Source organism: Chamaea fasciata, unplaced genomic scaffold (assembly GCF_029207755.1).
Source record: "Chamaea fasciata isolate MVZ Bird 193981 ecotype frontalis unplaced genomic scaffold, bChaFas1.0.hap1 SCAF_1, whole genome shotgun sequence".
Lineage (NCBI taxonomy): Eukaryota > Metazoa > Chordata > Aves > Passeriformes > Sylviidae > Chamaea > Chamaea fasciata.
The window spans coordinates 51,554,051-51,571,493 of record NW_027094086.1 but is presented as its reverse complement, the minus strand read 5'-3'; the positions used below and the strand labels follow the sequence as shown (position 1 = coordinate 51,571,493).

At 39.2% G+C, this 17,443-nt stretch overlaps 1 protein-coding gene across 6 annotated transcripts in view; it reads right to left on the bottom strand.

Annotated features, from left to right (window-relative positions):
• Nucleotides 1–1,476: 1,476 nt before the first annotated feature.
• The window catches only part of PTPRM (protein tyrosine phosphatase receptor type M), a 440,953-nt gene continuing 424,986 nt past the window's right edge, over nucleotides 1,477–17,443 (bottom strand). For all 6 annotated transcript variants that reach the window (XM_066183184.1, XM_066183199.1, XM_066183217.1 and 3 more), the window contains 5 exons: nucleotides 14,600–14,731; nucleotides 11,379–11,504; nucleotides 9,425–9,588; nucleotides 7,211–7,346; nucleotides 1,477–2,261 (listed from right to left, as the gene is read on the bottom strand). In XM_066183184.1, coding sequence (XP_066039281.1) covers nucleotides 2,208–2,261; nucleotides 7,211–7,346; nucleotides 9,425–9,588; nucleotides 11,379–11,504; nucleotides 14,600–14,731 — 612 coding nt within the window. In that variant the 3' untranslated portion in view covers nucleotides 1,477–2,207. The remainder of the gene's footprint in view (nucleotides 2,262–7,210; nucleotides 7,347–9,424; nucleotides 9,589–11,378; nucleotides 11,505–14,599; nucleotides 14,732–17,443) is intronic.

The window sequence follows — 17,443 nt, the reverse complement described above, 5'->3', positions numbered from 1 at the left end:
AAAGAGATGCTTTCCAGATGCAGAGCAAACCAATTTTTGTGTCTTCAGATCTGAATTTTAGAGAGGTTTTGAACTGGGAGTTGACAAGCTGTGAGTCATTCTGTCCAAACTGGATCCTTAGATTTAGAGCTTCTCAAAATGTATCAGGTTGACTGATACATTTATGTAGATCCTGCAGTTGCTCTGCCTGCAACATCTCCTTGAAATTCTGGGTGAGAAAATGTCTGCAGTTCCAGCAGATGGCTCAGCAAGCCATTGCTGACTCATTCCCCCTTCTTGCCGCTTTGTTGCTGCAACAAAAGCAATTCTCAGCATATTCAGACACTGGTCAGTGCTTTGTAGAAAGGGGAACCATCCAAACACCATGGAAGATCAGTACAGCCATTCTCAGGAGCTTTAATTGTGTAAACCTGTCCACTGGCAGTACTGACAACAGCTCTAGTAACAGAGCAGTTCCACATTTTTTGAGTAACTTCCACACCAGCCATTCTTGTATCGGTGTCTTTAACATTTTTAACAGAAAGAATTACATCCCCCTCATAGCAGTCATACATCTCAAGAACAAGAGCACCATCACCCCTCCCACAGCAGCAGCAAACAGAAAGGGAATGGCAGGGAATGCCCAGGGCTGCAGAGCGTTGCTGTGACAAGACCAAGTACTACCAGCACACCACTGTCTCTTCTTCAGAGCAGGGCATCTTTTAGGTTCTGCATTTGTACAAGTGCATTTTTAAGCATACAATTCACCTCTTTCACATACCAGCATAGCATATCTTACTCCACTCTGGTGAGCTGCATTCAGCTCCAGGGATCCCAGCAAAGGCTGAAAGAAATTGGTTTTTTCAGCCTGGGGAAGAGAAGGCTTCAGGGTGACCTAATTGCAACCCTCCAGTACTTGAAGGGAGCCTACAAGAAAGATGGAGATAGACTTTTTACAAGGGGTTGTAGTGACAGGACAAGAGGGAATGGATTAAAACTGAGAAAAAGTTGATTTAGATTAGATATCAGGAAGAATTTTTCACTTTGAGAGTGGTGAGGCACTGAACAGGTTGCCCAGAGAAGCTGTGGATGCCCCATCCCTGAAGTGTTCAAGGCCAGGCTGGATGGGGCTTTCAGCAACCTGGTCTACTGAAAGGTGTCGCAGCGTGTGGCGGAGGGGTTGGAATAAGAGCATCTTTAAGGCCCTGTCCAACCTAAACCATTTTATAATTCTGTGATTCTATGACCTCACTATTGGCTGGATCAACACTGGATCACACAATAAACACCCATTGGAGGTAGCTCAGTATTTACTAGATTTAATCTAGAAAAGAGTCTTAGTTGGAGGCAGTCAGATGCCATGAGATATTAAATTAAACAAAATTTTATCATGTATGTAATTATTTATTGAGCTGAGAATCCATACAAGGTAAACAAATGTTTACACTATCGTACAGTAAGCATTTCCAGGGCTTAATAAAAATGATTGTCACTCACTGTGCTTCACCAAAAAAAATCATTTTAATGAATAAATAATTTGATGAAATCAAAAAATATTTACAATATAAACAAATGAAAAAGCTTTGGATATATTAATCTGAGCATCCTGTCTTTTGAATTTTGTAACTGCATTTCTATCAAGATTCTCTCTCTGAAATGGTACAAAGTGGATAGAAATTACAACTCAACAAAATTATCATGATTTGGTACATGTCTTTCTGTTAGTTCAGATAAGCTACATATGATTTGTTTATAATGCACGTGTTAGAATACAAATATAACTAAAATCATATATTATCAAAATGCCAGACAGCATTCTCCACAGAACAGAAATGTACACTAGGCTGTGACAAAAACTGAGAATCACAGGCAACGAAATGTAACAGAAAAAGTACAAATTCCTTCATAAGAATATAATTGTGCTCTCTTATTTACCAGAGGACTATGCTGCTTCACCACATCAATTGCTGAGTATGAGTACGGTGTTCAAGGACTGCCACGTGGTTTGGTGTAGGCGCACAGGGGTGCCAAGCAGCGGCATCAGAGTGGCAATCGGGCAGTGCAAGCGGTTTTATAAACATCTTCTGGGGCTCTTAAAAAGAGCCAATTATACAAAGCAGTAGAAGCATAACACTGAGAAGTCTTCATCTCATTTACACAGACATCATGAAGTGACTTGCTTTGTTTGTGGTAGTGAAAGGAGGAGATTTGTCTGTGCTGTTAGACGATCAGCCAGAATTCAAGTATTCTAACGCCACTTCGTAGCAGAATTTGTATTGATCCTGAAAAATCAAAAGAAAACCACGAAGTCAGTTATTGAAGAAACTTAATTAAAGGAGTCAATATTTCTCTCCTGTTAGAATTATTTACTTTCAGCTGTTGTCAGTGGGAACCAGTTTGCAAATCCAATTTATGTTCAGATAAGAAAATCTTTATATTAACCAGACAACAGACACTACACATAGTAACTTATGGTACTGCTCATGTTAGATGAGTATTTAGCTGCTCTAATACACTTGTATGAGAAAAATTGACAGCATGTAAGCAAATTGACTTGAAACCCTTCTGTCATCCGTCAAATGCTCACGTAGCACTTTATGAGAATTGGATTATTGAAATTCCTCCCTGGAAATGTTTATCTTAAAATAAACCCAGTGTTTAGTACTTCCCAGATTGCAACTTTTATTTATTTGCAACTTTAATGTTATTCAGGCACTTGTTACATTTCAGGGCAAGAGTTGCTTGCTTACTGTTGGTCCTCTTATCTGCAGTCCAGATCCAACCCACAAGACTGTGCAATAGCCTTGTGAGATGGGGCCTGAGCTAAATTAATTGAATTAATTCCAATTAACTTTTAACAAAGGACAGTGATGCTCAAGTTAGGCTCTTAACAGTTCTCCTGTTACCCAGGCTAAGTTTTCAGGTGCTAGCCCTGTGCTTTGAACGCAGGCATGTTGGTTTTATTTGTAACTGCTTGGAAACAGAGCAAGTCCCAGGGAAATCCCCTTCCTGAGGGATGCAAACCCACTCTGCATCTTTGGGGACAAAGGGGCCTGACTTGGCCCCTTTCATGGTTTCAGTGGAATGGAGAGGACAGATGTTTTTGACTGACCTTTTGTTCACTCTGAAACTTTTAGATGGTACAGTCACTGATGACATCCCAGTTTTATGTGCATACATACCCCTCTCCTGTTTCCACTGTTGCAATACTTAAAAATACTACAAATATTTAAATGAAAAAAAAAGCTGAAAGAAATAGTAAGTGCAGGTTCCCCAAATCTAAGCGCTCTGGCGCTTCTGAAAATTCAATCTGGAAACACCTGCCAGTTTTATGACTATTTCTGTTACTGAATGGCCTGGGTTGTAGTATAGAATATGCACAAAGTATTTTATCACCATCTTCATGAACTGTTGAATCCAGGTGGGGCAGTGTTTTCCCAGACCCCCTCCCTCTGGGCCATTATCTTCTGTTAATGGCCCATCAAATGTCTTACCCATGACTCATAGAGAACTCCCTCCGGGAATTGTCTCTGTTTAATGGGCCATCCAGGACCCCCTGCATGACCCATCATCCCATTGTGAGATGCTCCGCCCAGGGGGAGGAACCAAGCATTCTCACCTGGATATAATCTGGGGTTTGGGACAGTACAACCAGCCCTTACTCACTGGATTCCCAGAGGACCAGAGCTACCAGACCTTTCTACAGGATCACTGCTTCAGGAAGACCACCTCATCTGGACTGCTTCCACCCCCCTGCTCAGGTTGTATTCTGACTCTATCAATGGTCTTCTGTACTATTACATCTATTTTATTTTACTTTTTTTTTCTTTTTCCGTTCTTCCTATTAAATTGTATCTCTGACTTGGAGCCTCTCATTTGTTTTGCTTTCAAACCACTACACTGAAATGCCTCTTTTGCTTATGCACTTTATTAAATTAATAAAGGATAACTAAGCACATATTGCCATTTAGGAACAACAAAAGATTTAACGAGCTGACAGCACTCAGCCTTGCCCAACATCATGAGTAGTAAGATCTTCAGATATATTCTCTTTTCACTGAAGGAAATATTGTAAAGGATTAAATCTTTTGGCCTGTACTAGTGATTTTGGGTCACATTTTTGCTGAGAAGAGAGTCCACTTAACATGCCATATACTATTAATATAAAGATCAAAATATAATTATGTAAAAATTTATATAAAAATATAATTAAAGACCATATACTATTAATAAAACCCCCCCCCCCTATTAACGGGCATGGATCATTTCAAAGTTCTTTTGTTGAGAAATGTCACATCATAAGAAAACAAGTCTTAGGTGTACAAATAACCTAAGTGATGAGTGAGTTGTATGTGAGCGTTTAAAGTCCTGCAAGGTTCCATGAACTCTTTCTGCTTTCTTCAGAAGAAAAGAATAAAAAAAGAGAAGAAAGGAAAGAACAGAGTATTATGTAAATTCCTTTTCTGCTTTTATTGCATATAGGTTTCTAAATAAATGGAAATTGTTCTATAACTACATAACAGATCAAAACAAGAGATCAGCCACTCATCCATTTCCACTCTTCCATGCTCATTTTATGCTGATTTACTGATCCAGCAGAATAACTGTCATTTTCAGTAAACTGAATACCTGTCTTAAAAAGCAGACGTATCTTATTTCCCACTGTGTTCACTCACTAGTGTCCTTTGTACATTTTTATTATTCACTTGATGGTGGATATTAAAAGTCTCTTTAGACTATCTAGCTTCAGAGAGGTTATATTTAAATTTATTTTCTAGGACACCTGTGGGTAGGCCAAATAACATTTATCACCAAATGCTCTGGGCATTCCATAATAGATGTTTTGCAATATCATGTGTTGCCTTTGTATGATAGTTGAAAAAATTCATAGATTTCCATACTGTAGGGATGTGGCATTCAGATTTTTACACTTGGAGGAAAACCAAAGGTTGCAGTGAAATTAAGAGATTAATCTCTATGTATGGATGGTAAAGACTGCCTTTTATCTAGTCAGAAAGTGCATGACGTATTGATAAAGCAGTTTAAAAACTAATAATGAAATAATGTGATGATTTTGAGTGAAATGATGTGATGATTTTGAGCATTTAATCTTTTACCATAAAGTTTTACAAGGTTGATGAATATTACTGTTCTTCTTTTTCCAATAGAGAAACGGAAGCAAAGACACATAATATAAGAAAGGTCGTAAGGGATAAAGTCAGTAACAAGATCAGGAAAAGAACTCAAGTGCCCCAATTCCCTTTACCATGAAACAATCTACACGGAAATTGAAACCTGGCTAATTCAAATATTTGTTCCTATGAGGTGTCAGACCACAACTGAAGAGATGTCATTCTAACTCTGCTCAGTCAGTGCATTATGTGATAATGGGAAAAATCCTGGTTGTTCCTTACCTTTATTCCTCTGTCTGTTAAAATAAGGAAAACAATACTGGCCTCCTTCACAAGTGCTTTGAAATTTCCTAAAAGGCCCTACAGGGCCTTTCTATGCCTTCCAGACATTCCCAATATCCCTCTCAATTTACTAAAAGGTACTTTTACATCTAAAATAATATATTTAGCTTTTTTGATTAAAAAAATTCTCTGCTGAAAAATGGAGACAACTGCCTGACAAATCTATACCTGAAGAACTGTCACAAATAGGAATTTATAGGAAGCATTTTCTTTAACTGTACATCTACACTGGTAATTTTCTTTTTATTTCTATAAAATAAATGAAAAAGAGATCAGTGAGTTCTGTGGACTCAAGCTCTAGAAAGAATGGAGAACAGCAGGCCTGCCAAATCCCTGTCTAAACTATACTACCTGAATGAAGTAGTAGGACATTTTTCTTAATACCTAGGAAATAAAAATGTATGGTTCTCAGCATGACGATTCTCCTCCTGAGAATATAAACTAGAGGAAAAGAAGCCAACCAAGCTGCTCCCTCCCGCCACAGTGGAAGTTTGATAGTTTCTCACCGATAAAGGACTCACAGTGCCACACTGCTGGCTCATGGCCCTGTGGTGCTGCTCGTGAACTCCCTCCTTGCTCTGCACAGCTGACAACATCTGGCCTTTTTCCATGTGCCTGGCCAGAGCTGGGCCTAGGGGAGGGTTTGGGACTTCAGAGGCAGGCAGGGAGAGAGCACTGCGATGGGGGGTGTGGTGGGAGCCATTCTCCCACAGGAGAGAGGAGGCAGAGGCATCCATCCATGTGGTGGGGAGGTGGATATCCCTCCCTACCTGCCTTCACCTGTGTGTGAAAGCCTCGCTCTTTCTGCCTGTTCTCCAGTGTGTGTGTGTGTCACACTCAGCTCATCTGAGAGGGTCCTCTCCTAAAATTACAAGAGATTGGACCAGCTCAGCAAGATGTCTCCTGCCTCACCCCGGGCATGCTATAGAAAAGTTGCTGAAATGACCCCAACTTGTTTAACCAGAGCTTGCAAAATTGGCTCAGATTGGGTTAACATCCCTGAAAGTGCCCAGATGCTGCTTCCTCCTGCCTGTGATATTAAATCAAATGCAGCTGCCTCTTAAGCAGCCACCTCTGCAGCAGGATGTTGTAAAAGTGTCTTTTATAGCCCAGGCTTCAGAACAGGGCATCACACTACACCCATCTCCAAGTACAGAACTACACACTGGAGTGTAAGAACCTGCTGGTTTAAGCTGTTCTGCAGCTCTTCTGGCAGAGCAGCTGGCACTTCAGCAGTTCTCCATTTAGGAAAAAAGCTCATAAAACACTCTCTAGGAAAATAATTGCACATGGCCCCTTGTTTCTGAACTTCTTTAATCTTTCTATGAGATAGAGCAGCCATAATTAAATGCAATATTCTGGATGTCAAACTGAAATTCATGGCTTTGATAAATATTAGGCGATTAAGCTATTTATAAAATATATAATTTGAAATCTGGCATTTAATTTTACATAACTATTATTTCTACCATGCAAGGGCCGCTCTCCACTTGGTTCAGCCTGCTGGAAAAGAAAATTAATAAGGATGTTCATCTGAAAGTTTAAAACACTTAAAAAATTCAAACTAACAGAGACAAAGTCTCCTTGGGAAGAAAGCAGTGTAAAAATACTCTTACAAGTGAAGTGACTTCATTATCCCCTTTGAAAATGACTTGCTTGCTTTGTGAACAACTCCCACTGCAAATCCTGGAAATCTTACTGACTGTTCTGAGAAAAAGAACATTTTCTATTTAATGGTGCAGTTAAAAAGCTCATACCAGAAGGTCCACCATGTTAGGCTTATTATTCCTCAGTGTCTTCACAGCATGGAATACGTCAACAGCCCTCTGATGTCGAAGCATTTCACAAACAATACTGATTGCACAAAAAGTCCCACTGCGGCCACCTCCATTCCTGCAGTGAAAGTGATAAAATGGCTCAGTTACAATGGACTCTGTGTCACAAGCTTGTACAGCAACAGGGATGGCTCCAGAAGGCATGAGTTCCAGCAGGGAGAACCACAGAACATTCCTGGCCCCAAAGGCTGCCGAACTCTGGGCAAAACATGATTTTTAATTGGAATTAGCATGCTGAAAGATCTCAAAGCTATGATTCAGAAGTCAGCAGGCTGACAGCCTGGAGGAAATTGAATGGCTGAGTTTTGCACCACCCTTCAGTGAACACTGGAGACAGCACAAAGAGGATGCTAAAATAAGGATAGAGTACTTTTAGTTTCAGTTCAACACTGCTTTGCATTGTGAACACACATGGCTGCAATGGGCATCAGGCCTGGAAATGCCACAGAGAAAGCGAACCTTGGAGTTCTTTTATTCCAGATTCTGGTGCTTTCCTCCTGGACACAAAGGCATTTCGGAGGAACCGCAAAAGCACCAGAAGTCTCATTTGTGGGAGTGCTGGTGGGTGCACTTGGTATGGCACTGGGTGGTGCTGCCCTGTCCCCCTGGCTGATGATCTTAGCTCCTGGCAGCAGAAAGAGGGGCTGGCTGCCTGGCAAGGACTGCTGCTAAAGGCAGATGTATTCCTCCTCCAACCACTGTTATCAGAGGGTGAGAACCTGATGCGAATTGCTAACAAAGAAGCCAGGCACAGGCATTCATATACGTGATCAAATACAGTATTTAATAATACTTTATCCCTGGTTATTTTTAATCTTCAAGAGAATCTCTTTCTTTCTGGAAACCCCATTATTTCTACACTTATTCTAATCAGAATCTTTAGGCTGTGCTTCACTGAAAATAATAAACCTTAATAATTACCAGAGTGCAGACTAGTTAGGTAGCAGGTCTTTCAAACAAGCTTTGCAAATGGTTGATTTTCAAAGGAAGATACAACGTTGCACATCTGTCACATCCAGGCACTATGAAAAGAATGCTCTCTGCTGCCAAAACAGTGCCTGATATTGTGGGACTGTTTGAGAATTTTAATTAAAATAAAGCCATTTAAAAGGATTATATTAGAGCTTTTTCTTTCTTTACTGCCTGGAAGTGACGCATGTGTGATGTTGTACAACTATTTAATATCATCAGCCACCTCAGAGATAACAGTAATTTGCACTTCAAAAGGGTCTTTTCAGCAAAAGATCTCAAAACATTAATTAATCACACTGCACAATGCTCCTTTGATGAAAGTATTATTATCCCCACACTAGAGATGGGGAAACTGAAGAGCAATGACTTCTTCAAGGTCAGTGATAGTGGGAATTATTAATACACTCTTAGATTTTTCTCCATCATTCTGACACAGGGTCCCAACTTCTGAACATGGTTTTCCTGTTAGCAGGTCCCTCTTCCATCATGCCAACATCTTTAAACAGATGTTTAGAGGAAGACAAATACAACTTCAACCAGTGAAGACTCAGCCTCAAAAGATCAGCTACTTCTGAGGGCAAAAGCATGTACAAGTATTAAACTGTATCAAAAGAAGGATGGTGACAGAGTGGATGAGAGTCTGCATCAGTGGAGCACAAAGTCACAGGAGGACAAAAATATATACCATTATTAGAGAAAGGTAAGGCAATTACAGGATCATCATAACTGGTCTATCACGCCACTTTTACTCCTGTGCTTCATGCCTGGAAAATGAATCACCCCTCCAAAACTACTTATTTCTATGGTCCTTATCTGCAGAAATAAAAGATACATTGTTCTGAAAGCACATTTTTGATTTACTGTGAATAAATATGCAACTTTCCCATTTGCAAGAGTCACTGGACATTTTTATATAAAATAGTGTTAACTCGAACCCATCATCTTTTCATAGGGCTCTAGCAAAGGACAGATGGGGAAACTCATGAATCTACATTAAAATTACACAATTCCTCTTGCATTCAATGCTTTTAAACGAGCAGTTGTATTATTTATTCAGTTCCAGATTAGATAGATGCCTCTTCACCTCGTCACAAATCTTTTAAAGCCTGGCGCAATTTCTGTGACAGCATTCCCTTGTTTCTCTCTTCCATTTCCAGTACTTACAAGCAATGTACAACTGTGCGTCCCTCTCCCCCGTTGTATTCCTCCTGCCACTTATCCACCTGACGGATGAGCTTCAAGAAGGAGCGTTTAGAAACAGGAGTGTCCCTGTACATGGGCCATCCCAGGAACTGGAACTGCTGCACCATCCGATAGCCGTCCTGGGGCTGCAGAGATACCGACAAAAGCAGGAGAAGTAACAGGATTATTTTGGCATGTAATTTAGGTATTTGCATCAGTGAGGGAAATTGTTCAAGCAGGCGATTGCTGACAAACTGCTGATGTCATTTCAACTGCCCTTGAGGATTTATGACTTTTAAATTCCAATGGAGTTATTAAAACAAGAGTTTTTAAACAGACTGCTATACGATAGGCTAAAATATACCAATAGTACATCTGCCTGGTCAAGCAAATAATTAATTAATATGATAGGAGAAAGTTGGTAGGAAAGACAGAGCTGCAACGTAACTTCAATTATATACTGTTTTCATATATAAGCTTCAGTATTTTTAAGAATATTTATGTGTTTCTGTCCTTTTTTTACAAGAAAGGTCAAAACCTCTCAAGATATTTTGAAGCAGGAAACATTAGAAAAACCAAACGGAACCCTCAGATGTTTCTGGCTTATAAAAAATATCTAACTACATTTTATTTTATTGTGTTCTACTGCAACAGTCAGAACCCCTCTGGTGAAACGTTACTGAACAGTTGCTTTATGGTGATTTAAAATAAAAAGGAGCACAGAACTAGTGATAGTGGCAGAAAACTACATTCCTTTGAAAAGGGCATAATAAACACGCACATGAAAACTGGTTTTGTAGTCTAGAGTTTGCCACTTCTGCGCAAAGTGAGAGCATTTTAGTGCCACTCTTAAAATGAGCAACACACAGAAATGTTGACATTATATTTTATTCCCTAGAGTAAGAGTTAATAGAGAGGATGTAAGTTTAACATGATACGGGAATAAACCAAACTGGATGTGACATGAGATGTGCTCCCCAATTGGTTTTGTGTGCTTTATGTCAAAGTCTGGAATCTACTGATTTCCTGTCCAGTTTTTTGCAGCTGATGGCCCCTCTTCCCAAAGCAGATCAGCCAGACCCAGTGCCTGCTGAAGGTCACATTAATACTGCTGGAGGCTGTGTTTTTTACATTTCCACATTTACTGCAAATGCCAGACCTTCATAGTATTAAAGAAGTATTTGAAGCTTTACAATCTGCTTCCCTGTTTGGATATTAACATGATTTTGGTGTCTTTCCCTGTCCAGCAAGCTACCAGGTCCCAGGGAAGTTCTTGATTATTTTCGGAAGGGAGTGCTGCTTATTCCTAGCTACAGCTTTTTGGTGGTTGATACGAGACCATTGCAAAGGTTCCCTGGATGGGAACAGATACGTGGTCTGTGGTGTAATCTTTTTTCCACTCAGCTTGAAAGACATGCCTTGTTTAGTCTTCTGTCAAGTTTTTGGGAGCATAAAAGCTGGGTATGAGAGCAAACTGCTTGCCATCTGAAGCGATTACATATGTTATGAAGTGTGGCTAGTGCGACAGGATCTTCACTAAGAGGCTGGGATTGCTATTGAAAAACATGACTACTGTTGGTGTGCAGCTCTCTTCCCATAAGACAGGATACAAATATACTGGATGGCTAATTTCAAACTATTGAAAACAGCACTGATTTCAGCATTTTTTGGCTATCATACAATCTGAATACTGCATTTATTTCATTTGCATTTAACACACTTGAGACACGTATAAAAGTATTTTTTACTTATATTATACATAGAAGGCTTTTTTTCCCTCTGTGATTGTGGTGTGATGCAGTATTGTGCCATTGCTTTCAAATAAATAAGCTGAAAAATGAAAATGGTTCTATGTGAGTTTAGCTTTCATTTTTATGATTTGAGTAGTCCCAACTTATCTACTGAGATAAAATTATTTTGCAAATAAGATCCTTACTCTGGCTGCATTATAAATTCGGAATATCCGGCTGATGATGTCTTCTTCTAAATCAGCTGATACAAACTCCACCTGAATAGGGCCGTGCCGGTGGACTCCATTTTCTGGCCAGTACTGAGGACACAGCTATAGGAGACCATGGACAAAAAAGAACACAGTTAATCACCTTGGATTTCATGCTACCTCAACAGATTTTTCTGTATTTTAATTGGTCATATATGTACTACTGGAATTCTTGCACAGTATCTTTATAAAACACACGATGCACCAAGTTCGGTTTCGAGTGCTCTGCTTCAATAATGCCTTTTTATGCATCCAACATGCTGTTTCTTGCTGCTGTACTTTCAGTGTCTGGTGTTTGGAGTAAAACACTTCTGACACTCAGTGCTAGTTCTACAATACATTAGGATGAGACAGGGAGAGGCTGACAAACATTGTCATATTTTGGAGACAGTGAGGCTAAAGACCAAAGGCCTGGGATATCCAACTGCCTCGAACAGTTGCTAATAATTCAAACTGCATTAGAATGTGTGATTTATACTAGGAAGGGCAAATCACTTCTCAAAACTCAGGACTTAACTTTCACATGTGTTTCACCCATGACTGATGATATTGCCTAGTATCAGCATTGCTTTAAACTTTCAGTAATTTCATGAAATTGCCTGATTTCATCTTATTAGTGACACCTGAAAATATTAATTATGTTTTCTTCAGTTCTCAGAAAAAATTACTTCTAGGTATCTAAAGATCACAAAGCAAAATTACCATTATCTTGCATGGTTTTAGTGTCTAATAATATGACAATGGCTTAATCCAGGAACCAATTACCATCTGTGTTAAGAGTTTAAAGATTAAATCAACACTTTGCAAGAAGGTTTTTGAAGAATCTTCCTGTCCATTCTTTTTCATGAAAATCCTATTTTTTTTTTTTGACAGGGATATTTAGAGCAGTTTGAGCATGTAGCTTTTGTAAGCATTCACCAAAATTAAATATGAACTCATGAAATTTTGTTTGCTTGCAGAAACATTGATGTCATATTTGGAACTTTTTATTTCATTCAGTAAAACAGCTGTGGTCTTCATTCTGCTGCATTGCTGTTGGTGATCCAGAGCTGAGCTGACAAATCATATTTACTCCAGATGTTATTTTGCATTTCTTATAATACTTAGTCCTCAACAAAACTGTTTTCGAGATGACTACATTTTAGGAAAACATAATCATTTACTACACCAATTAAAAAAAAGAAAACAGGGTCTGATTTGCAGGAGATCACTTTAACAAGTTAAACCCTGAAATTTTAAGTAGGAAAATATATTTTCATTTTTTTAACCGCCCTTATGATTTGGTCTGCTGAGACAACTGCTTTCCAAATATTGTCTAAATCTTACACAAATTTTTATTATGAAATATGCTGGTGTACAGGATAGCAAAACACATTGCATACAACTGTTGCAAATGCCTGTGCTCAGATCATTTAACACGTGCACAGTTTAGTACACATCTTTCAAATACACAGGAATACAGTTCTAACGGATCTCCGAAAAATGCTTAAATGATAATAGGCAGAGCTGTTTGCTGGGGCGGTTTTAGAAAGCTAAGATTTTCAAGTTCTAAAGAAACCAAAAGCATTTAAGTCTGCACATTTTGCATGCAAGTGATACTAGCGACTCTCTTTAAGTCAGAGTCACTGTGAAGGGTTGAATTTCATTTCCCAGTAGAGCATAACAACCCACATAAATGGTAATATCTAAACAGAACTGTAAACACTTCATATATATAAAAATAATAATCATAACAGTAATAATTAATAAATCTGAATGTAATGCGTGTTTTTAATAAGCTTTGCCCTCTCTCCACTTCTGTTTGTTCTGAGGGTTTTGAGATTTATTCCTAATGAAAAGACTGTTACTCGCATTAAGAGGTAAAAGGTTTAACATACTGCAGAGGCAGGTGCATTAACTGCATATCCCAATAGCTTTTAAATCCTGTGAGGCTAATAAATGCTTGGAATAGCCATGCCCTGTTGTAAATTCAAAACACAGCCGACAAATTAAAAAACACTCTGTTCAGCAGTCCCTAACAGTCTGTCTCCCTTGAGTCTTTCCTTATTCACTCAGAAAATAATCTTAGATTCATGAATAAAAGTTTTGTCTTTCATTTCCATTTTTCCTCCCTGTAGACAGAGCAGGGTTTAGAATCAGAAATACAGTCTTTAAAACAGTGTGTGGAATTCCTACATGTTCCTCTGAAAGACCAAAAGGAAGATTAGTATCTTTCTAAAACAAATTCTACATGTTAAAAAGAAGAGGAAACATTTTTTTAAGTATATGCAATACTGAACAAAGCTAAAAAGATTCTTGGTCTAAAGGATTAAATGACTGCTCTAAAAAATTACAATCACTCTTAACCGATAATTAACAAATATTTACGTATTAAGAATCCAGATTGCCACCACAATATTCCAGCAGAGGGCTGGTGCAGTTTGTTGGAACTAAGGGAATGATATCTTTGTAAGAACCTGGAATTGTGCAGTTGCGAGCCAGGCTCTGGGACACTTAGTGATTAATCCTAGTGATTAAATTGCCAACCAGTAGGTTCGGTTTTCCAATTTTCTGAACAACATGTACAGCATGTGCAACTCTTTTGTAAGGTAATTACATTCCCCTACACGTTTTGTTGCCGTCTTTTCTCTTCCAAAAGATGCTTAGTCTCTAATCTTTAGTTCCTTTCTCCTAGCTTAGTTCCTATCTCCTTGCTAATGACAACATCATTTTGTGCAACACACAACACAGATTTTCACACTGGGAACACCTATTCCCTTGTAAAGAGACCAAGGTCATTGACCTGTTTCAGGCAGGTTAATTAACAGCTGTTGGTTTCTGTTTATGATTTTGGCCACTATAGCATGTTTCAGACTTGAGTCAGAATTCTACAACCGTAATTTTTGGGTTTTAGCAGCCCTTCCCAAAACATGTTCTTTTAGAATAAATTAAAGGTGCATACACTTACTTGTGTGTGCACTAACATTTTGGTGGAGAAGCTAATGATGGTCAGATTTATTCTTCTTCCCCTATGTCTATCTATCTGCAAGCTACAAATCAATGTTTTAGTATGTAAGTATTTAATGTTGTTTTTACAAAACTAATTACATCCTCAGGCTGTTCTGAAATAGTGAGGCACTAGCACTCCTCTTTTGAACAAAGCATTTTTCTGGACTTACTTGTGCAGGATCCACATCATTCAACATAACTACTGAAGTGCAGTGATAATCTAGGACCAGTCTCCAGAAATCTTTGACAGTATTTGGTAAGGGATGCTGTGTAACTATAAAAGCTGATGGTTGCTTGTAGCTCTGCAAAGAAGTAACAAGATGATAAGAATGGTAAGAGAGAAAAATCCATTTAGCAGAATGTCAGTCACAGCCCCGGAACTTTTGGACTGAAAGCGTATTTCTATTTTCTGTATAATTAATATATTGTTTTCAGCTCTTTCCCCAGATCTTATATGCTTCAAAGTTAATAAATTGTATTTGGGCAGGATATAATTTCTGCAGATGTTATATTTCTAAAATGTATTTCATGCCACAGGCACAGAATAAAATCATCAGAGGTTTTTGCTTCCAATGCAACTCCTACAAGATTTTGAGCAGCGGGTTTGTTTTGAGCAGTTAATGGACAGATTAATCTTGGCTGTTTGCATTTAGCTCTAAATTTGAATGATGCCTGTGAAAGGAAATATCTAGTTATTCTTCAGAAATACTGTTGAAATTCTGGTCTATCTGACAGCAGCGAGGATACCCAGGGGATAAATTTCAGTGCTCTTTGTCTCTTTTAGTACCAGACTATGTCACTCGCTGAGCTGTTTGCTGGAACTTTTCCATTGTGGATCTCAAACCAGCATCTTCACTTACATCCTTCTGAGTGTTGAAAGCTACTGTGGCCATACTGGGACAATTGTTGGGAGGGGGTGCCATTGCTTTAATTAAGGAGGGCGGGGAAGTCTCTACATGCCTTGACCTGAAGCATTTGCACCACTGCAGAGATCCAATCAGATCAGGCAAATGGTGTGATTCCTGGGGCTGTCCTGTGCAGGGCCAGGATTTGGACTTCAGCTTGGTAGGTGCCAAGAGGATAGTGCCAGGCTCTTTTTGGTGGTGCCCAGTGAAAGGACAAGGAGCTATGGCCATAAGCTAAAACACAGGAAGTTCCAACCTCAAGGCGAATTTCTTTACACTGAGGGTGGCAGAGCACTGGAACAGGCTGCCCAGGGAGGTTGTGGAGTCTCCCTCTCTGGAGATATTCAACACCCACCTGGACACGTTCCCATGTCACCTGCTCAGGGTGACCCTGCTTGGCAGGGGAGTCAGAGCACATGATCTCCAGAGGTCTCTGCCAACCCTATAAATTATGGGATCTGGTGATCCTTGTGGGTCCCTTCCAACTCAGGATATTCTATGATTGTTGTCTCACAGTCAGTCACTGAGGAGACTACAGAAAATGATTCCACATCTGTTTTGGGTACAGATGCAGACATGCAAAACTTTGGTTCTTTGTTTCAGCACAGGGCAAACAGCAGGTATTGATGCTGCTCCTACATTAGGCAGATGCTTTCTATCCTACTGGTCCTGCCTTGCTGGAAGTTTCATGCAGATGAGAGATGTCCAAAGGGGTCTCCATTAATCACTCAGTTAGAAGCCTCAGAAGTTTTTTTGGGAAAACGGTTCTCAAACTCATTCTGATACTGAGTAATAAAAACTATGCTTGCTACCCCTTTTTCTTAAAGTAAGCTTGGAAGGCTTACATTTGGTGATTCAACAACACCTCAATGGATTCAGGTGGAGAGGGGGAAGCACTTAATCTTGCTGCTGAGTATTGAGTGTTTAGAGAGATGGACAAATGTCTGCTCTTGTCCATCACTGCAGGGATTTTGCAGAAGCCTGGCTAAGGTGCTTCACGTGGAAAGCAACCCAAATCACCTCCTCCCTTGGAACCTTTTGCCTAGATACTGTTCTGTATGTAGCCCATTATTACAATAGTGAAGAAGGGAAGCATCTTAAAAGGAAGTATTAAGGCCCTGCTCTTTCTGAGCATTACTTAATTCACAGAACAAAACAGTACTGAAGTCTCCAGGAAAGAAGACAATGTAATGGCACAGTTGCAAACTGCAGATTAAGGCAGCTCTGTCCTAATGTGAAATGTCATTGACCTACTGTGAGAAGCTAGACAAGTCACTTAAATTTCTGTTCTCAGTTTCTCTACACAGATAAACACAAAGATACATTTTCATACATTTTCACAGGAGTGTTTTGAACTTGGACTTATTTTAGTAAAAGGCTTTGAGAACTTGGAAGGAAAGAAATGAAAAAACTGCAATAAACTGTTATTACTCCAGCTTCACTTTTTAAAAGGCCATTTACAATGTGTTCCTTCCTTACCAAGCTCTGTTTTCTTGTTGTTTATGTGTTTGACAACCGCAATGACTATAGCTGTAAATAGTCAAAAATAGGCAATAAATATCTACAGACTGTAAAGGCAGTTTAAGTGGTTTTTTGCTGTTACTTTATTACAAGGATTAGAATTGCCATAGACGCATTTGGAAAAAACTCCACACACACGTGAAGAGGAACCATTCGTTCAAACAGAAATACACAGGAAGGCTGAAGTAATAGCTTGTGTACTATCTTGTGTTGACAGACAATTATTTTTTTGTTAATTACTGTTTAAATTATAAACAAAGGGAACTGAAATATTGCTGCAAACCTTACTATTCTATTTAACTGCCTCAATCTCTTAATAGGTAACTCTTGTTTTCCTAGGCCAGATGGTTAAAAATTCAAGCACCAGGGAGAAATCCAGACAGATTTAATTTATCAAAACTCCCTGAATTGCTGAGCATGGCTTTGGAACCTTGGCTGTGACATAACATATGTGTGATCCAAAATGTACTTGGGAGTTTAAAGATTTTGTGCCACGCTTCTGGGAAACAAAACAAGCTAGAAGGTTTTTAGTCTTCTTATGCTGACTCCATTTTCTAGCGTGGCTGAATTTGGAGGCCTGCTTATTGC